At 40.7% G+C, this 22219-nt stretch overlaps 1 protein-coding gene across 1 annotated transcript in view; it reads right to left on the bottom strand.

Moving 5' to 3' along the window:
- The window catches only part of LOC126416144 (NACHT domain- and WD repeat-containing protein 1), a 613147-nt gene that overhangs the window by 124330 nt on the left and 466598 nt on the right, over positions 1–22219 (bottom strand). Inside the window, exons 8-10 of the mRNA XM_050083692.1 lie at positions 20849–20980; positions 2577–2732; positions 1764–1931 (exon numbers count right to left, since the gene is read on the bottom strand). Of these exons, the coding sequence (XP_049939649.1) occupies positions 1764–1931; positions 2577–2732; positions 20849–20980 (456 nt within the window). The remainder of the gene's footprint in view (positions 1–1763; positions 1932–2576; positions 2733–20848; positions 20981–22219) is intronic.

The raw sequence follows: 22219 nt of genomic DNA, 5'->3' as shown, positions 1-22219 counted from the left end.
GTGTGTGTGTGTGTTTGTTGTCCTTAGTGTAAGTTAGTTTAAGTTAGATTAAGTAGTGTGTAAGCCTCCTAGGGACCGATGGCCTCAGCAGTTTGGTCCCATAGGAACTTTTCCAATTTCCAAATTACGTAGATGAGTGCCGTAATTCAAATTATGTTATGGGTCCAAAGCCACACAAGTATGCTGATAAAGTGTCCATACACATCCATACCAGAAACAGACAGGTTAAGAGTGGAACAGGCTAATAACTGATTGGAGCAGACAGCTGAACTTTTATTATTACTGCACCAAGCAACTCAAAGCAAGTAAATATGACTTACAGGTAGCAGTAATAGAGATCAATAGGCACACATTAAATTAAACTTCCTGTGTGAAAAAAGAGCAAACTGAGGTGGTGACAGCATATGGATAATTAAACATAAAGATCAGTCTTGCCTGCTTTGAACTTAGAAATGTCTCTCACTGTGTTGATCTATGGACCATATTGCTAACAAACTTTCAATCAATACTGTCCTATGGCAAATCTTCTGGGGATAATGGAGCTAAGGTAAGAAAAAAGTATTTATTCTACAGAAGCATGCAGTCAGAATATTAGTTAAGTTGAGAACCAAATGTTTAGGAAAAGTTTCTCCAGTGACCTTGGCACTCTTACATTCATGTCCGAGTTCTGAAGTAACAACTCACTGAAGGGGGAGGGGGGGGGGGGGGGGGGGGGAAGAACTGTAATTTGGACCATGATTTTCACTTCGGGTTCTGTCTCCCTAGTAGTACTTGCAATTAATAATTAAGAGTGATGAGCTGTGAAATTCACAACTAGATCAACAGAAGTAAAAATAACTTCTATATAGACTGAGAATACTTGTCAAGGGTTCAAATTGGAGATCAATATCCTGGTGCAAAAATTACAGATTAAAGCACTGAGCAGAAATTACCAACAGTCTGTCTGAAGCAAAGTAAATGGACTAGCATGTTCATAGTGGACAGGTAAGAATATTAAATCTCACATAATGTTTAAGGAAGGACTTGAATTTATACTCTTTCCTTTAACAGTCATTCATATCAACAGATGTAAGGATGCATATGTAAAACTATAATAAAAGAGAAAAATACCACAGTTAAATGAAGATCTGTACTACATGGCACAGGACAGCACATTTCATCACCTGCTGAACTAAGGATACTTGGAACAAGAGTCAGGGAAAGACAAAAAGGAATCAATGCTGAAACTAATTTCAGACCTGGAAATTCTTTCATCACAAATTCTAAATCAATGAGTGGAAAAAGAAACAAGAGGGTTATCAAGGATACCATGTGGGACAGAACTTACTTCATTCCTAAAATATAGATCATCAGGATGAGTTTTGAAGTAACAATTCACATTAACATAAAAAAATCCTGTAATTTGGACAATGACTGTTACAGTTCATTTCCACTTAAGATTTCTGTCTTGTGCGGTAGGGATTTGCCAATATTAAGCACTTAGTGAATTCTCCTTTAATTTCCTACATTATGTATAGGCTATATCTTTTCTACAATATTTTCAATTCTCCCAATGAACTCTTCCTTGTGAGGAAAGAACCGCTTATTCTAAAGGTCAGAGGATATTTAAGAGGCCTGCTCCAGTTCTTCCTGTTTTTAGTAAATCTCCAGGAAATAAATCTCCTTTTTTCCTTCATAAATTGGGGTACTAGAAGTTCAAAGCCTTGCAGTAAGTAATACTAAGTTCAGGATTAATTGTGTGCAAGTAGTACAGCTTTTTGCACCTTGGATTGATCCTCCTCAATGATGGAATCAATTACAGAATTGAGATGAGTAGTGAGCTGCGTAACCACTTCTGAAACATACTGTGCGTGCTCTGGCAACTGAGTGTTGAGGCCTCCTTCTACCCATCGCACTGGAATCCGCAGTATATGTTTTTCACTTAACTGAGTCTGAAAAGCATTGAAAAAATACATGTCACTATCAAATGTTGGAGCATAGTTCAAAAGTAATTATGACATTTACATTAGCATTCAAGCAAAGTAAAGATAAGTTCAGAACATATCAGTGGCATGACAAACATTATGTGCTGAACACTACCATCAAAATATATGTGTAGCCAATTAGTGTAGATTTAGCAGTCTGTGGTACGCTAGCTTCACTTATCAGAGTTTTTTGAGCACTGAAACCTACATAATGCAGAAGTAACATAAAGCCAATACAAGTTTCTAATTGTGAGTGCAGAAACTAAAAAGTTAACATATGATTTAAAGGCTAACTTTTGAAATTGTCAATACTGTCTACTGGTGCAAGCAGCCAGACAACTACCTTAGATAGTTTTCAGGAAAATATATCCAGTGGAAGCTGACGGCAAGTCTAGATTTTTAGTTTTATCTTTATTTGACTATTGTATAATATTATGCACTTTCTCATACAGTTATACTGTAATACAGTATAAATAGTAACCAAAAAAATGCCTTAAGATTCTTGTGCAAGCTGATCAGTTAGAACAAACATTACAAGGTGACTGCCATTTATGTGATTCCTCAAGAAGTACAGTAAGCTTTTAAAAATTTATGAAAAGCTATGTACCATACCTTTAACTCTTTGTGCAGTGTGTCAAGTCTCCGCAGAAGCTCCACATCACCTGGGGTTGATGGCTCTGTGGTTGGTCCTGTGTGTGTATACAGTCTATACAGCCACAAGCAGCGACGTGCAAGCTCTTGGCTCATACAGACAGTGTTGTGAACTTCCTGAAACAATCAGTGCGTAATAAACTGAGTGTCAAGGGAAGTTGCTGCATGCACATGTGTTTTGCGTGTGTGTGTGTGTGTGTGTGTGTGTGTGTGTGTGTGTGTGTGTGTGTGTGTGTGTGTATAGGCACACATGCATGTGCTAAGCTGGCTAAAATGTATATTATCAGAATGAACTTGTCTTGGATACCAATGTAATATCACCATGACCCTACTGTCTAATTGCACATGGTCCAGAAAATAATCTTTCTGTAGCATATTCAGCTGATAAGCCTGCAGTGGCTCAAATACAAGTTAATGATACAATAAATCATACTAATTCAAAAACTGCCTGGTTGCATACCTTATCTACAAAAATTGCCAATACTAATTTGCGAATATGAGTGAAACCACAATATCCCGTCTTCATTTCATTAGCAATTGCCTAACTTTGCACCACAACATAAAACTCCACAATGAACAAAAGGCACACATGACAGCTGCTATTTTCTTACAATGTTTAGGCAAATTTCTTGCTTGCTAACAGCAAGAAATTTTAGGTTACTATCATTTGCAAAGTCTTGATGAAACAACTATAATGGTAAAAGGTGAATGTGTTTCACTCACATGAGCTGTGACTCTGAAGGGTTCATTCATTTTAACTAGAGTAATCTAAACAACTTATTTGAGAGCTTGGAATAAATGTTCAACTTCAAACAGCACTCAGATCAAAACTGACATAATCATTACCGGCACAGTGGGCAATGCATCTACATCTACATCCATACTCTGCAATAGAGATGGCCAAACTCATTCATCCGTGGGAACTAGTTCACTGGTGATCACTCTTTTTTGGGAAATGTTCATTTTTACTCATTCACTGTTCATTTGTGCGTGATATACAGTTCTTATGAAAAATTGAAAATTAGTAGCATAGGTGACTGAAGATGGAAGGCACCAAGAGGGGACACTTGCCTCCACCCTGGAGTACAGAGTTTTTATTCATAACAGAATTCTCACACAATTGTAGAAGTAATTTTTGCGATACTGCACATTCTCTCGTTTAGCCAACTGTAGCTTAGGTGGCTGATTGCAGTGAAATAATATAAGGTGGCGCATGAAAAACCGGCCCAATTGCGCAGGATTTGTTGACTGCTACGAGCAGAATGGATAAACATGTAACAATTAGGCAGTGAAGAAGTAAAAAATAAACTAATGCAAACAACAACTTCGAAACAATAGATGACGATTGGTAGGCGACAATGAGCAGTCTAGTACTAGGGGCCGATTTTTCGTGCGCCACCCTGTACCACTGAAATAATATTGTAGAAGTTATCATATTCTGTGACACCGGACACTCGACTCATTTGGTTGTTAGTCAGTCTGCCTTCCATAACAACGAACATGCTCTTTTACCCCGGATAAAAAAGAGATGGAAAATTGCCACTCGTGTGTGCCGTGCCGACTTCCCTTGCATATGTAATAACAAAAAATCTTGCCTTTTTACAAGCATTTCTTCTTCTGTTTATCGAAATAGTGAAGTAAGCTGATATGCCGTTTTGTTACCTGAAAAGATGTACATATCACATACCACGTAATTGTATGTAATTTAGGTAATTATAAAATACTGGTAATGGACACTGAATAGAATACGAGAAAAACAAGAAGTTCAGAGTTCAAAAAAGGTTTGAAACAGATCTAGAATGGGCGTGCACAGTGGTCGAAACAAACAACTCCATACTGAACTACCTGTGAGCAGTCGGCTATGGAACTGCGACGAGAGGCCACGTGAAGGACGTGTCCAGCTCAGCGAGACCGAGACAGATGGGAATGGGACCGAGGCTGGAACGAGACTGGCTGACGTATTGTTGCAGGAACGAGACTGACCGTTTCCCGTTCCCGGGAACTTTAAGTAGAAAGCTGCGACTGAGACCGACTTGAACGGGACCGAGGCTGGAACGAGACTGGTCGATGTGCAATTACGGGAAGCCGCGACTGAAGTGAACTATGAAAGACCATTCCTTAGAGTTCGTTCATTGCTCGTTCCGTTCATCTTGATGAACCATTCCTTTGGACCCATTAGTTCGCGAACGACCCATCTCTACTCTGCAAGTCACTGAAATGCGAGGTTGAAGGCACTCCACACTGTACCACTCATTAGTGCTGCTTCCCCTTTTTCTTATGATCCCTTTGGAAGTGATATGTGAGGGGGTGTATTATGTTCGTAGATTCATCATTTAAAGATGGTTCTTAAAATTTTGTTAGTAGGTTTTCTCAGAAAAGTTTATGTCTACCTTGTACTGTCTGCCAGTCCAATTTCTTCAGCATCTCTGTGACACTCTCAAATGGGTCAAAAAAACCTGTGGCCATTCATGCTGCCTTTTTTGTGCACACTGAATATTCCCTGTTAGTTCTATTTGGTATGGGTCCCACACTTCTAGCAATATTCTAGTATTTGTCAAATGAGTGTTTTGTCTTCACAGAATGATTGCGTTTCCCTAGTATTCTATCAGTGAACCAAGTCTGCCACCTACTTTACCTATGACTGAGACTGTATTATCATTCCATTTCATATCCCTCCAAATTGTTATACCTGTATGATTGTGCTGTATGTATGAGTTTACCAATTACAGTTGTGACCTGTTGATACTGTAGCCATAGGACACCATGTTTTTTTCGTTTTGTGGAGTGCAGAAGTTCACATTTGAAACATTTAAAACAGGTTGCCTACTTTTGCACTATTTAAATCTTATCAAGATCTGACTGAATGTTTATGGAGTTCTTATTCAGACAGTGCTGTATTATAGACAACTGCACCCTCTGTGAGAAGCCTAACAAAACAAACACTGTTTCTTCCATTGTTTCACAAATTTTATTATGGTTATTGCACATCCTAGGTTTCAGGTTATAAACCCATTCTCAAGTACATTACTGATTTCAAAGATGATAAATCTTTCACTAGCTGATGGTTTTCTACTTCCACAACTGATTTTTGCTCCCATGTAAATGCACAACCATTTTTGAAACGCGCTTGGATTGTCAAGTTACATCTTGTTTTCAAAATATTTAGCTAATGTGGACAGAGTGAATCATTGTTCAGCGAAGGGGAACAAGAAATGTTAGGTTGGGCATGATGCTAAATATTTAAGTAATGATAAACCGTGACTGCTGACTAATTCATAAACTGGAACAACTGTTTTCTAGATGTATTAATTAACTAGGCTAGCAAACCTACTTCAGACATTAAATCCGTTTTCACAGATGCAACTAAAGCGTTGCCACGTCTGCATGTAAGAAATCCTAGTTTCAGAGGCACAACTTACGAGATGATTGTTTTGTCATGCCACAGAAAGTTCAGCTTGGTTGTACTTTGTTTCACTGCTTTCCTTCCATGACTGCTTCCTGGTGGCTGTATTTCAAAACACGAGTATCCTGTTGCAGTTATCGTAAAAGAATTGCTGCTGTACTCCATTCGATTTCAGTGTGGTTTCATTTCATTAATGAAAAAGTGAGAACAATGGTCGGCAGGTACATTGCCACAGCTTCTGGAACTACAAGAACAATAACTTGTGTTTAATTTAGGAATGTGTGTGTGTGTGTGTGTGTGTGTGTGTGTGTGTGTGTGTGTGTGTGTGTGTGTGTGTGTGTGTGTGTGTGGAAACCAATGATGTAGGCCTATCACACTATCTCGAAAGATGTTTGGATGAATAAATAAATACACTTAATATCCAACCAAAAAAGGGAGTTGGATAAACTTTGTGATTTGTGAGACCAAGCAGTGTATAAATTGTGGATTATATGCACGAAATAGCCACCCGAGTGTGATGTGGTAGCTGTTAAAAAATCAGTAATTCGGAATGCCTACATCATCGAATACCGTTAGTTTCTAAAACCTTGGAAGAGTGACTTGTCTGCAGACGATATTTTCATGCCAACAGTTGGTTAATTTACCATAGCAGAGAGCATTTTCGTCTCCAAGTATATTTCTTTTATAAATGTGTTTGTGGCCCCTGTTTCAGCCCTGCAGGAAATATATCTACGGTTGTAACATTTGGGTTTCGTCTTCCTTGTATTTAACTCTTGTCACAGCTCTAATGCCATAGCCTGCACTATACCACTAATACCTGCCCATATGATTTCAGTTGACACTGTGTTGAAAGGTGTGCAACTACGTAGAGTTTATGGCGTCCTGTGCAAATTGAACAGCGCAGTGCAACTACAGAAAACCTCAAGCTGTGGCGTCACATTAGTTGCAAGTGTGAATCCAACTTAACGTGGTAACACAACAGCAAAAAACTTTTTCCAAAATTTGTTTTTTGTCTCTCAGATAATGTGTAGCATGCAAAAGTAGCCTGCGTATGCGTGCTAATTAGAGTGCAGATGGTACTATCCCTAACCCAGAAGTCACAGCAGTTTGTAGAGTATAGCTGACTATGACACTACAGTCTGAACTACCATCGACCCACTTAAAAAAATTAGCTAACAATCAAGTGATTAATGTTCCACAAGAACTTCTCTGCTCATGTAACGCATGTGCAGGGCCACACACACAAGCCGACAGCAGTGGTCCGAAACAACCGACATCGTTGCAATCAGTCGCTCACCCTGTCCCTGCCACACATTTTGTCAAACTATCAGAACCAGTATTATGTAAGCCACTGTGTCATGAAGATCTGATATGGAAAATAAACCATTTGTGTTTAACAGCAGTGGCAGTTGATCTCCACTAATATTTGCAACATACATGAATAAAAACAAACGTAAATTGAAATTTATTAACCTTTTTTTGAAGCACTTGTCCTGAGAACTGTAGGTTACATTCCAGAATACATTTTTCATTGGCACGAAGTGACTTGGATACATTTTTCTAGCGAGCTAATAAATGTCGATTTATTAGCCCTCAATTACTTTTTTATTCATTAGTGTTGTAGTGTAACTGTAAATGTTTACATAATAGTTCTGTAATCTCGATGTATGTATGGTAATGTTATCAACAGCAGCACTGCTGAGTTCCATTATTCATTCCGTAAGTAACTTTTGATAATGCGTCTTGCTGTTTCATAAATAACTCATATTCACCAGATGAAGCACAGTATATCGTGACTATTACTATTAGCTTCCCTCGAACTTCTTTATCTGCAGCACAAGCATCCAAATGCTAAATATTTCAAAATCTGATGGTGTCAATGTTTTTGTATTTGTATTCCTTTTCAATATAAGTGATAACTCTGGCTTCCGCTTCGCTTCTTAGGGTGGTTCGTGCTCCCTGAACAACTACAAATTCTAATATAAAGTTGTAGCCAACTTGAGAAAAGTGAAATTAAAGAAAATTACGTACCAATGCTAAACAAACAGACAGAAGGTTCACATCCCGGCAGCCATATTGCATACAAAAATAACATGTGATCCATCAGATTTCCTGGCCTTTCTATGTGATCAGTAATCGACTGCTGTGATCTGCTCACACTCGTCTGATCTACAAAGCGACTGCATGCCTATGTGATGGATTGCTGCAATGTACCACATGTGTGTGGAGCCCTTACTGTGCACATAACCCCTCTAAATGTGGACTTATCATTGTGTGACCATAATACTTCACTGACATGTATTTCAGTTTAGCAGTGGTACCAGTATACTAGTCGTGACTACTGCCTGCCAATTGTGTCACTATTAGCGTACTCAGCAAGGAATAGGAGATGGTTGCTGCCTACCCACTGGACGTTAAAAAAAGACAATAGCCAAATTGAGTAGCAAACTAACTATGTGATGACAGATTATTCACGGTTCTTGTAAGAAAAATAGTTTTAAGCCAAATGAAGGGGATACCCAAAAGATATTTTAATTTATTAATCATTTTTTGACTATGACTCAATGCTAAAGTATCGTAGTCAGGCATGGGCCCAAGGGGGGTTCTATACTAACCACCAATGAAAACAAATTATTGTGATTACATTCAGTCATTTTATATACAGCATTTTATAGTTTTTAGTATTAAAATCATAGGCACCTGTGACATGTTAAATGTAGAGGAGACTGGAGGTTATGTTTGGGGGGGAAGGAGAAACAGTGAAAAACTGTAACCGCCAGAATCGAACCCTAGATCTGCACCTACGATGAGTGTCAGAATACACATCCAAAGGTTTGGTCTTCAATCCTTCACAGTCCAGGGACGTTTTTGTATGTTATCACTTCACAGTATCGTCGGGAAAATCCGTGTGCACGGTGCACCAGAGTTAAATGCATAATGAATTATTCCAGAGAGGGCATTGTGCTCAGTGTTGCTCAGGGGTAACGCTCATTTCACATGATTTCCTGCACATGTGGAGCAATATCGACAGCAGCAGGAACTGCTATCGACTTCCATTACCGTTCGATGTGGGCCTCACTCGCATGTGTACGAGGTCATATATCAAGACCACCTACAATAAATCAGACCTTAAGGCAGATATTGATAGTTGACAATAAGGCGGCAATCGTGGGGGAAACAAACCAGCACGCTTGTGTTTCCATAACGCGTGTGTGTAACATTGTATACGTGACGTTCAAGAGAAGCGAAAGCATTTATTACTAGATGTTATTTATGCTATATGCTGTGAATGTCGTCAAAAGTGCTACGCTAGTATTTATTTTCTAGATTCTGTAGTAAGTTCTACATAATTTAAAGTGTAAACTGTTCTTGCGATGGGTCGTAGCTGTTGTGTACCAGGATATAAATCCAATTAGGGCAAAACATACGATACGTCAACATTTAAGTTTCCCAAGGAAACAGCATTGAGGGACAAATGGATTAAACTAATTCATAGGGATAACTTTGAAGTGAACGATAAAGCGGTGGTATGCATTAAGCATTTTGACCCTAAGTTTGTGGTTAGGGAAGACATTTTTCCTGTGGAAAATAGTGAACCAATACGTGTGCCACGAAAAATACCAAAAGTAACAAATGATGCATTTCCAACCATCTTTCCTAATCAACCTTCTTATCACACAGTACCAGTTCCTAAGCGAAGGAAGAATCCTGAAGATCGTGTTCAACAGCTACTGGAACGTGATGAATGTAGTTTCAGTAAGTGGTGCAAAAATGACAATATACCTGACTTTCAGTATTTTAAAAGTGAAGTGCAGAAAAAGAATGTTTGTCCATTTACAATTTTAGTAAAGGATGACTACGTATCTTTCATTAAATTAAAGGATGATTCAGTCAGTGATGTGCCATTAGTTTCAGTGTGCTTCAAGATATCAAGTTCCTTGGAAGTAAAAGTGTTTCACAAAAATGTGTGTTTGCCTATGGAAACCTTGAAATGGATACTACAGTCTGGGGAGGAAGAGAACTTGAAATGTGACAAGTGGAGGAAATTTGATAATCTGGTGAGTCACCTAAATGGTTTCACAGATAACTCTACTGGCACCATTGACAAAATTATAATTTTAGTCAATGTTCTCAAACAAGCACTAAAAGCTGGTAGTGATTTTGACGCTGAAATAGCACCTAAAATAGAATTTGTTTTGGAGCAATTGCAACTCGCAATAACAAAGCAAAGTAGATACTCTCCTGGGCTTTTGATATGGGCAGCAACTATTTGCTTTTCATTTCCTGGTGCCTACCATCACTTGAGAAAAACAAATGTGTTAACATTACCTCATCCTGTCTATTTAAGGCAATTTCTATGCAAAATGGATCCAAATAAACCTTGTATTGGCCCATCACAGGTAGCTTTTTTGAGGGAAAAAAATAAATTTCTTCAGGGAAGTGACAAGGTAATTTCAGTGATGCTAGATGAAGTTTATGGTAATTCAAAATTCTCTTATAAGGCAGGAAAGATATTTGGTGTTGCTGAGAATACTTCAGATACTACAACAGCAGGTACAATGCAGGTTTTCATGGCATCATCTTTACATTCTGATTATAAAGAAGTGATAGCTCTCTTTCCTGTAAAAAATGTTAATTCTGATACTCTACTGAAAATGACAACTGATGTATTAAAGTTAATGCATGAGCTTCAGTATGATGTTATATGCCTGGTAACAGATAACCATAGCACTAATAGAAAAATGTATCAGCTTGTGTGTGGTGGCACTTTACAGCCGTGTACTACAAATCCAGTCGCTCCATCCAAATTTCTCTTTCTTCTGTTTGACAATGTGCACTTGCTTAAGTGTATCAGAAATAACTGGTTGAACGGAAAAAATGAATCCTTCATAATGCCAAATATTGAGGATACATTTGATCAATACCTTTCTACACAGTGATGAAGGGAATGCTGCATGTGAATATACTGTCAGTGAAACAAAGTTTTCAGATTTGAGGAACCTGTTCATTCTGAGAAAAATAAACTGTTGAAACTTGCCCCAAAGCTAGTGAGAAAGGCAGTATATCCAACTTCTATTGAGAGACAGAATGTTACCCTTGCTCTCAGTATTTTTGATTCTAAAAATGTGGCAGTACTACAAATTTTGAAAAGTCAGGGGATTGAGATTTCTGATGGCACTATTCAGTTTTTGAAATTAATCATTAAAAATCATTAAAAATTTCTAATGTACAGCATCTCATGAAAGGCAAATACACATCAGATGATAATTCTAGTCCAATCACTGGACCTACTGACTCCAATCTTGTGTTTCTTGAAAATTTGAAAACATTTCTTGATATCTGGCATGCATTGCCTACTCATGGAAAATTAACTAATGAAACATATACTGCTTCCTCTCACACACTTGCAACAACAGTTCAGTTATGCAGATACATTTTTAACACTTACAACTGGTCCTATATTCTTACAGAAAAATTACAAACTGATGCTGTGGAAGCAAGATTTGGAGCTTATAGAAGGCTAAGTGGCTGCACATATAATGTTTCAGTTGAGCAAATCTTGGAATCTGAGAGGAAACTGAAAGTAATAAGTCTACTAAATCTCAGATCTACTAAACATGGTGAATTTACATTAAATTATTTTGCAGCAAAAATAAATTACAGCATAAAATACCAAACGTATGAAAATTTAGATAAATTAGAACTTGCTCTAGAGGAACTAGCAAACATTCCCATGATGGATGAAGACTTGAAAGTCTTGGTTTGTATTGCTAGCTACACCATCAAAACAGTGCTTGAGAAGCTGCAAAAAGGTGGAAAATGTTCAGGCTGTGAAGAAATGTTGCAGACACAGGATGAAATTTTGTTGCAGTGTGAAACCAAAGAACTCCTTTCCTATTTCAACCAACTGAATCATGGGGGATTGAAGTGTCCTTCTTCTATAATGATTTCCTTGTGTTGTAATATATATAAACTTTTTCCAAGTTCTGATTAGCAGCACATGTGAACCAGAATTCCTAAAACTTGAAAATCAGAGAGATGCAGTACTTGCCTTAGGAACTGAATTGTGTGACAATGCCGTTAGTAACCTCAGTGATGTGTGCAAATGTGGCATTCCTCGAAAGACAATAATCAAGAAAAGTATTAAAGTGCTTTAAAATATTTTTATTAATAATTACACAAAACTGTTGAATGAAAAGTGTGTTTCAAAGGAAATTGCTCGAACACTAGTCAAACAAAAAAGAGGAACTCACGAAGACATTGCAGCAAGAATAACAAAACGCAAAGTGGCCAAGCTGAGCAGCAAATAAATCCAACAGGTACTCAAAATCAAACACTTCTAACATATCACGTAATGACAGTGACTAGAATTAAGTGCATATTGAGCTTTAGTTACACGTTTCATTTATTATTGCTATGTAGCTTCTATTATGCAAATTATTGTTAGTGTCCAAATATGCCATTTACATGTGTTCTGTAGAGGTTTTTTGGATTTGATTTTGAGTTGCATCTCATAATTTTACTTCGTCATAGTTCTTATTACGTAATTTGTGGCTTTAGTGACAACTTTTTATTTAAGTTTGAAGATAGAAAAATACATAACAATACATTTCTTACGCAATTTAGAATCTACTTTCCATTTATGAAGTTTGTGAATTATTCGTATTAGGGTAGCGCTGAAATACTTGGCCTACGATGGCCGCCATTTTGGTTTCTGTGTTGTGGTCTGATGTATTGTAGGTGGTCTTGCATATATGTTGTTAGCGGCAGAACTATACCAACTGGAAGTGCCATTGCTTGGCAGGAACCCTTGTGAGAAGAGTGTTACCCATGTAATTTTCGTGACAAGGAAAATATGAATGCAACTGCTCATCATTTCACTCACAGCAATTTTAAGTTGTCGTCCTAGGCTGCTGTCTAACCACACAGTAGGAAAGAGCCACATATTCAGAAAGAAACAGTGAAGTATTCGTAACAAGGAAGGATATGACTGCTATTGTTCCTTGTTTCACTCACAGCAATTTAAGCTGCCCTCTTAGGTTCATGGCCCAGTTGCTTGCAAGATAAATTCAGTACAGAAGGTAAGAACTATTGATTTTTCTAGATAATTTCATGGTGTCAAAGGGGACAGAGAACTCTTACAGGAAATGAATTGTTGGAAAGTGTTTGAGCGATTAAAAACCTGCACGAAAGTACAATTTTATTTACATGACAGCTGTTTCCAACCATAAGCCAACAAGAAAACACGCTGTACTCAGTACAATTTTTTCCAGTGTATGATTATATAATCTGTTCATTCGATAATTACAGAAATGTTATGAGGATCTAAGAAGTTTTTTTCAGTTGCTGAGAACTACCACATCTTTATTGCAGGAAGTTTTATGTAAAACATAGACACACTTTATAATTGTACTTCCCAAAGGCTAATTACAGAAACCAATTTGTCCAATTAATGTATATACTAGCCACATTTTAAAATGGAAGTATAATTATGGCGTTCTTTGTTGATGCAGAAATAGCAAGTCGCATCAAGGTTCAGAAAACCATGTTAGAGTGTATGCCCCACATAACAGGCTGTGTAAGTTAATTCAGAGGACAAAGGAAGGCATGGGAATATCATGTAAGCTACACACAAACTAACCTTCGTATTGTGGGCAGCTTTACCTTCATTAACTTATCAACAACCGAAATCACTGTAGCGCACTAATGCGTCGGCGATTGCACCGTAGATAATAGTGTTGTTTATGGTGATTCCTACTAATTGGATTTTGAGCTCAGTAGCTTTATGCTATCATTTGACAAAGGGTGTGATTTCACAGCGAGTTTCATCTACCTTGCTTTTATTTAATATGTCAGGTGTCCTCCACTGTATTCATAAAAACAAACAAATCTTGATGTGGTTCCCCCCCTCCCCCCTTCCACTTCCCCCTCAGATCTATACAGGAACTGGATAAAGTAATATTTATTTATAATTATTTTGTGATTCTTCTATTTCTCCAGGCGTATCTCATGACGAAATAAATCTCGGGTGAACAGCCTGGTTTGAGTGTACAAAGGATACAATGTTCGTGAGATTGATAATGGTCTTCCCCCTATCTTCAGAGGGCAGTTTCTCCGATATACGTTCAATCTCAAGAATATAGAACTAGATAATGACGCGATCTCGGTTCCCAAGAAAGGATTGAACTTTGCTCCGACACCTAAAGATGTACCCATAGCCAACATCATCAGTGCAGTTGAACAGACAGCGGCTCGACTCCCACCTGAGGCAGCGGAAGAGGTGCGTCGCCAAACCTGCAGGGCCATAACCAGAACTAGATCTATGAAACCGAATATTTCCAAAAAAGAGAGGGCGGCCATCCGGAAGCTAAGAGAAGATCCAGGCATAGTGGTCTTACCGGCAGGCAAGGGTAATGCTACATTGATCTTGTCCCACCAGGATTACACAATGAAGATGCGGGACCTGCTAGATGACACTGCATACCACAAGACTGATACCGATCCTACCAAGAGGGTCGAAAGGAAAAATTTGGCGCTTCTCAAAGATACCGGCTTCCCTGAAGAGATCATAAAGAAGTTATGACCCAGGGCCTCTGTTCCTTCGAGGCTGTACGGCTTACCAAAAGTCCACAAGGAACACGTCCCGTTACGTCCTATTGTCAGCAATATTGGTGCCCCGACGTATCCTCTCGCCAAGTACCTCAAGGAGCTGCTTAGCACTCACGTGGGGACATGCCCACACCATATCTGTAACTGTTCGGATTTCTTGCGACGCATCAACCACCTCACGATTAAGGAATCTGACATACTTGTGAGATTCGAAGTGGTTTCCCTGTTTACTAGGGTTCCGTTACCCGAATCTCTGGAACTCATCGGCCGGAAATTTGACGAGTAAACCACCGATCTGTTCAGACATGTTCTAACGTCAACATACTTTCTATTTGACAGTGACTACTGCGAGCAGACTGAAGGTGTTGCTATGGGGAGTCCTCTCTCTCTCGCCGTCGCTAACATGTACATGGAACATTTCGAGGGAGAAGCCTTGGAGTCAGCGCATCTAAAAATGGTTCAAATGGCTCTAAGTACTATGGGACTTACCATCTGAGGTCATCAGTCCCCTTGAACTTAGAACTACTTAATCCTAACTAACCTACGGACATCACACACATCCATGCCCGAAGCAGGATTCGAATCTGCGACCGTAGCGGTCGCGCGGGTCCAGACTGTAGCGCCTAGAACCGCTCGGCCACACCGGCCGGCCAGCGCATCTAAAACCTACCTGTTTCTTCAGATACGTGGATGACACGCTTGTTATTTTGCCACGTGGAAGAGACAAGCTGATGGAATTTCTCGCACATCTCAACTCAAGACACGAGAATACCAAGTTCACTAAGGAGGTAGAATCGGATGGGATGCTCCCCTTCTTGGATGATCTCGTCAAAAGACGAGATGACGGCAGGTTGGGGCACAGCGTATCTAGAAAAAAAACTCATACCGACTTATACCTATATGTGGAGAGCTGCCACCACCCTGCTCAGAAGAACGGCGTGCTAAAAACTCTTGTACACACAGCTCGCACCCTCTCTGACAGGGACAGTCTCCAACAAGAGTTGGCCCATCTGAAGTCCGTGTTTCTGAGGAACGGTTATGAGGAAAGGCAAATCTGGGATGCTCTACGTCCGACACTCGCAACACAACCGGCGGAAACTAATGAAGAACCTGTGGAATAGTCGACCATGGCATTTATTCCATTTTGTGCGGCCTTATCGGGAAAAGTTGGACGCATTTTACGTAAATATGAAGTAAAAACCGTCTTCTGCCCTCCAACTAAAACTAGAACACTTCTTGACAGTGTTAAAGACGAACTTGGTTTACGTAAATCAGGGGTCTATAAAACACTGTGCCAATGTGGCAAGGAATACATAGAACAGACAATTCGCACCATTGAAGACCGATGTCGTGAATACGAACGGCACACGAGATTGCAACAGCCTAATAAGTCTGCAATCACCGAGCATTGCCTGTCAGAACTTCACGGCATGGATTATGACAAGACCAAAGTCCCAACATAAACTACGAAATATTGGGGACTATATCATCAAAGAAGTTATAGATATCAGGGTAAGAAAACCTGAACTGATTCGTGACAGCGGCTATTCCTTTAACCAAGCTTGGGAACCACCCATTACTCGGATTAAGGAGAAGATAGAAATATCTGAGGATGTACTGACTTCGATGACAGGGGGGGGGGGGGGGCGGGAGGGGAACCGCCGAAACGCCGCCGGCAAACAATGGAAGTGGGAGACCAAGAACGAAGTGCTCAGGTTAAAAAGGGTGTAAGACAGGGATGTAGTCTTTCGCCCCTACTGTACATCGAAGAAGCAATGATGGAAATTAAAGGTTCAGGAGCGGAATTAAAATACGGTGAAAGAATATCAGTGATACAATTATTATCCTGAGTGAAAGTGAAGAAGACTTACAAGCTGTGCTGAATGGAATGAACAGTGCATTGAGTACAGAATATGGATTGAGACTAAATCGAAGAAAGACGAAAGTCATGGGAAGTAGCAGAAATGACAACAGCGAGAAACTTATCAGGGCTGATGGTCACGAGGTAGACGAAGTTACTTCTGATACCTAGGCAGGAAAATAGCCAATGACGGAAAGGAGGACCTAAAAAGCAGACTAGCTAACGGGGCATTCCTGGACAAGAGAAGTCTATCAGTATCAAACACAGGCCTTAATTTGAGGAAGAAATTTCTGAGAATGTATGTCTGGAGCCCAGCATTGTATGGTAGTGACATGGACTGTGGGAAAAGCGCAATAGAAGAGAATCGAAGCATTTTTGACGTGGTGTTACAGAACGAGAAGGTTCTGCGATGAAACGGAGAGGAAAGAATATGTGGAAAACACTGACAAGGAGAAGGGACATTTTTCAAGACGACAGGGACTAACTTCCGTGGTTCTAGAGGGAGCTGTAGAGGGTGAAAACTGTAAAGAAAGAGATTGGAATACATCCAGCAAATAATTGAGGACGTAGGTTGCAAGTGCTTCTTCTCTGAGGTGAAGTGGTTGGCATAGAGGAATTTGTGGCAGGTCGCATCAAACCAGTCAGAAGTCTGATGCCGCAAAAAAAAAAAAAAAAAAAAAAAAAAAAAAAAAAAAAAAAAAAAAAAAAAAAAAAAGATATGCGATATGACACACTGCAATAAAGGTCGCACGATGTGACGGTTGCCTGTGTGACATTCTCGTTCCTTCAGGAGCGAGGTAAATGGCAAGCAAACAGACGCAACAGGCGAAAGTAGCTTCGTGTGTGGCACACTGCTGCCAGACTTATCGTGGACAATTCCACATATGTCATACATTTACTCAATACTCGAATGAGGTATGGCTCTCCTTCCAGCATTAAATGTCAGCTACGTTTGGTACCTAAAATGCACCAAGTGTAAAGACCCAGAGACTACATTACTACTGCACAACTTCTCAAAATATATGCTGTGTTTTACTTAATTTCGTCGTATCAGAGTAACTGTGGGCAAAAGGGAAAAGAAAACCAGTTCATTATCAAACTGTGATATCAGATTATAAGAAGCAAAGTGAGAGCAATGTTTTTTACGAGACAATCTCCTCATAATAGAATGAGAAAGATTACATAGCGCCGGCCGGAATGGTCGTGCGGTTCTAGGCGCTACAGTCTGGAGCCGAGCGACCGCTACGGTCGCAGGTTCGAATCCTGCCTCGGGCATCTATGTGTGTGATGTCCTTAGGTTAGGTAGGTTTAATTAGTTCTCAGTTCTAGGCGACTGATGACCTCAGAAGTTAAGTCGCATAGTGATCAGAGCCATTTGAACCATTTTTTGATCACATAGCGGAGAATGCACGCTTCTCATAACAATGGTTATTAAAGTTTTATGCGAAAAATAAAAGTTTTACTGAGAAACTAACTACAGAGACAGCTGTGCCATTGTTTCGTCTACATAACACAATTTTTTTGAGACACATCAGACGTGTATGTTGCATAAAAATGCATCTGAAGTGTTCCAGGCTCTGCTTTACACATTGGACTTTCCTTGTGCTGCCCCATTTGTAGGTTTTAATTGCCTTCGTGAATGCCACCAGTCAGCCTGGCAACATACAAAAACTGTGGATTCAACACTAACATTGTTGACTTGACAACTTGAAATTTCTCTCTGCATGTATTGTACGGTACAGTTACGTGGAGCAACCGACACACTATATTGCGACGGGCTGTACAACACAGAATTGTATTGGTCCTGCATTGTTGACGTCCCAGTTGGAACCAGTTACATTACTTCCATTACTTTTTTATGGTCTCAACCAATGCGGGTTGCTTCTGCATCGTGACACCAGTTGCATTGCATAGCGTATGATATATCATATCGCCTCAGTGAGACTCAAACCTAACTTTCGCTGCTAGACGATGATTGTGGACTAATAGTTCAGCCAGCCACCACTCTGCACAGAGCTTGCAAGAATATTCAGAAAGCTTGCAATAACATTCAACAAGACGACACACCGAATGTCTCTAGCATAGCCTACTTATAAGACATTGATAAAAGCAGTAGAAGAGCTCCTTGTTAATTACTCTTATATATCATCCTCTTTGGTGTATCCGCGGGCCAACCGAATAGCGCGCGCGCCCTGCCGTCGCATCGTTTGCCACAGTTTCCCGTCGCGACCGCGGGCGGCGCATGGCGTTGCCGCCGACCGAAGACGTCGCGCCATTGCTGAGCTGGGGCCTACAGCGCCCTCTGGCCACACGATATAACAGGGGCGCTGGCCCCGAGTCTGGAGTCTGGCAGACAGCTCGTTGCAGTTGTCAGTGCCGACGTTCGTTGTCTGGTTAACTACCTCGCTGTGTGATTCAGTATTGTATAACGACTTAGGCCACGAATCAGGAATATTCTTTGGACACTAATTGGAACTGTATCTACGATTTTAGTCACCACCTGGTCACATCCTACTCCATATCCACATTATGGTTGCCACGCCCGGGCAGCCATAAAACTCTTCACAACCATACCACACTGCTAAAGGTGCTGGGTGTCTTATTCCAAAAGTATATTCTTCCAGATAGTGGATCATATGTGTTCCACATTTGTCTGACAGTATTCCAGACATTTCAGAGTTACGCTTACATGTCACCACTTTTTTACTCACACGACCAAAGTAATGTGGTTTTGGGTTTATTGCGAGCTGGTACTAAATTTGTTAGAAATAGCCACTGGCATTTCTTTACCATGCTGGAACGTGAATGTACACATGCACAAGTACACATGCTCGCGCTCGCTCACATACGCACACACACACACACACACACACACACACACACACACACACACACACACACACACAAAACTCTATTGTTAATCATGTGGCTTTGCTCGTGTTCCCTTAGGCCACATGTATTGCACACATCTCCTCCCCCTCTCTCAGTCCTCCCCCTTCTCTCTGTACGTCTCCTCCTCCCCCTCTCTTAATCTTCTCCTACCTTTCTTATTTCCATCACCTCCTCTCCTCACCTCCTCCTCACTCCCTCTTCCTATCCATCTCCCCCTATTTCTTTCCATCTCTTAATCCACCCTCACTCTTTCCATGTCCTTCTCCTCCTCATATCTTTGACTGTCTCCTCTTCATCCTTCCTGTCTTTAAACATCTCCTCCTCTCCCTCCCTATGTACATATCCTCCTCCCTCTCTCTCTGATCATCTCCTCTTCCCTACTCTCTGTGCACATCCCCATCCTTCTGTATCTCTCCATATCCGCCTCCCCCTCTTACTTCATCTCCTCCTCCCCACCTTACCATCCATCTCCTCTTCCATCTCTCTGTCCATATTCTCATTGCTTCTATGAACATATCCTCTTCTCCCTTCCCCTATCCACATATTTCATCTTCTCTCTCTCTTCCCATCTCTTCCTCCAACCTCTCACTGTTCACCTTCTCCCCCTGTTCCTTTTCCATCTGCCTACTAGCCATCTTCATCTTTCGTCTATCTCCTACACATCCCCATCTCTCTCTATGCCTCCTTCCCCACCTGCTTTTCAAAAATGGCTCTGAGCACTATGGGACTTAACATCTGAGGTCATCAGTCCTCTAGAACTTAGAACTATTTAAACCTAACAAACCTAAGGACATCACACACATCCATGCCCGAGGCAAGATTCGAACCTGCGACTGTAGCAGTCACTCAGTTCCCGATTGAAGCGCCTAGAACTGCTCGGCCACACCAGCCGGCCTCCTGGTTTTCCATCTGCTCATTATCCCTCCGCTCTTCCACTTGCCTCCTAAACCTCCCCTCCTACTCCTACTCTTGTCTCTGTCTCCTGCTCACCTCTCTCTTTGACACCATTTTCCCCTTGAGTTTATCCATCCCTTACTACCCCTCTTAATCCATCACCTGCTCCCCTTTTCTCATTCCCATCATCCTCCCCCTCTCACAGTTCATCCCCTACACTCCCCTCTTTCTCCTCAGCCATGCACCCATAGCGCTGTGCACATATAGCCCCTGGAACGCATTCAGGACACAACATGCCTGTCATGCAAGGCAGCCAAGATGCCAGTGCTTATCAATACTTTTCACCCCCATCTCTACGAGAGATAGGTTGTTCCTGCCTTCACAGTATGTCTTCAAATTTGGTTGAAAGAGATCTAGTCGTTTAGGAGATGTGGAACACACAGACAATGAGATGATCTCAAGCTTCCTCTGTGTCGATCATGTGAGAAAAGTGTGTGTGTTATAGATCGTACAGTCAAGCCTATATAAGTCATAATGCTGCATGTGTAATGTTAACAGAAGAATGTAACTTACTTGTTCCACAACCGTTGTGAGGTATGTGTCTCGGAGTTCTTGTGGGAAGACGTTAACCATGACAGCCAGTGTGCGTTCAATTTCAGAGCGCCATTCGCTGAGCGCCCTCTCCTTTTCATCTGGACAGTTCTCCTGAAAGAAATTAGAAATGCACAAAGATGACTCATACTCTTTCCGTATGCTAGTAGCTAGTGCCTAACATGCTGATCAGTTATTCCACCTGCTATGCATTCACTTTATTCATTACGGATATGAGTGAAATGAACATTTGCAGAAAAAAGTGGTGAGGAAAAGCATTGAGGTTGGCTGAAGTTGTGTTCCATCTATAGTTTGTTCACAACACCCTGAACGAGAGCTCCCTAGTTCTGAATCGGCTAAAGGCTGTAGAAGTCGGTGGACTTCGAGAGACCAGAGTTACGTGTGCGGCCGTTGCTAACGTTAGTGATCTAACAAATGGTTCAAATGGCTCTGAGCACTATGGGACTTAACATTGGAGGTCATCAGTCCCCTAGAACTTAGAACTACTTAAACCTAACAAACATCGCGCACATCCATGCCCGAGGTAGGATTCGAACCTGCGACCGTTGCGGTCGCGCGGTTCCAGACTGAAGCGCCTAGCACCGCTCGGCCACACCGGCCGACTGTGTTCATATAGCTGAAGCTCATAATGTGTGGGGAAGTCTGAAGCGATGTTTATTCATAGGTGGATGACAAATAGTTGGAGATGATGCTAATAGTATCCGTGCAATAACAGACGTTCATATCAATTTGAAACTAGTGAGGTGAGAGATATCACCGTGTACCTTAACCCCTCACCGCCAATCGATAAATTGTTCAGCGACACACGTCACTCCTGAGATACTCGTCGTTGCGCTAGTCTAAACCGAAGATTACACTTTACTTTTGCTAGAAACTGCCTCAGATGCAGCACACAGAATATCAAAACACTGGTGACGATCTGCAGCTATAGTAATATTACGAAATTTTGTTGTGGTTGCGAATATTTTTGACATCAAATGTACTAGGTATGGAAATCACTCCTATCTGGTAACACATGAAAATTTTTGCCAAACTGGGACTCGAAACCGGATTTATCGGTTATCAAGAGCTTTCACCTTTACTGTCTCGGCTATCCGTGCACGCTTCCAGGAGCAACCTAAACTTCCATATACCATAGTGTCTACACCACCATTGCTCTCAGCTTACCTGGATTCCCGCAACGGGGCTAATGAGACAGACGCGTTCGACATTAGTATTATCCTCCTTTTATACGTCCACATTGTAATATCTGTTATTACAATGTCTGTTCTATCAAGCATGCATGCATGATTTCCATACATAATGTAGCTGATGTCAAAGATGTTCGCGATT

This window comes from Schistocerca serialis, chromosome 8 (genome assembly GCF_023864345.2).
Source record: "Schistocerca serialis cubense isolate TAMUIC-IGC-003099 chromosome 8, iqSchSeri2.2, whole genome shotgun sequence".
Lineage (NCBI taxonomy): Eukaryota > Metazoa > Arthropoda > Insecta > Orthoptera > Acrididae > Schistocerca > Schistocerca serialis.
This window is presented reverse-complemented; position numbering and strand designations above follow the sequence as displayed.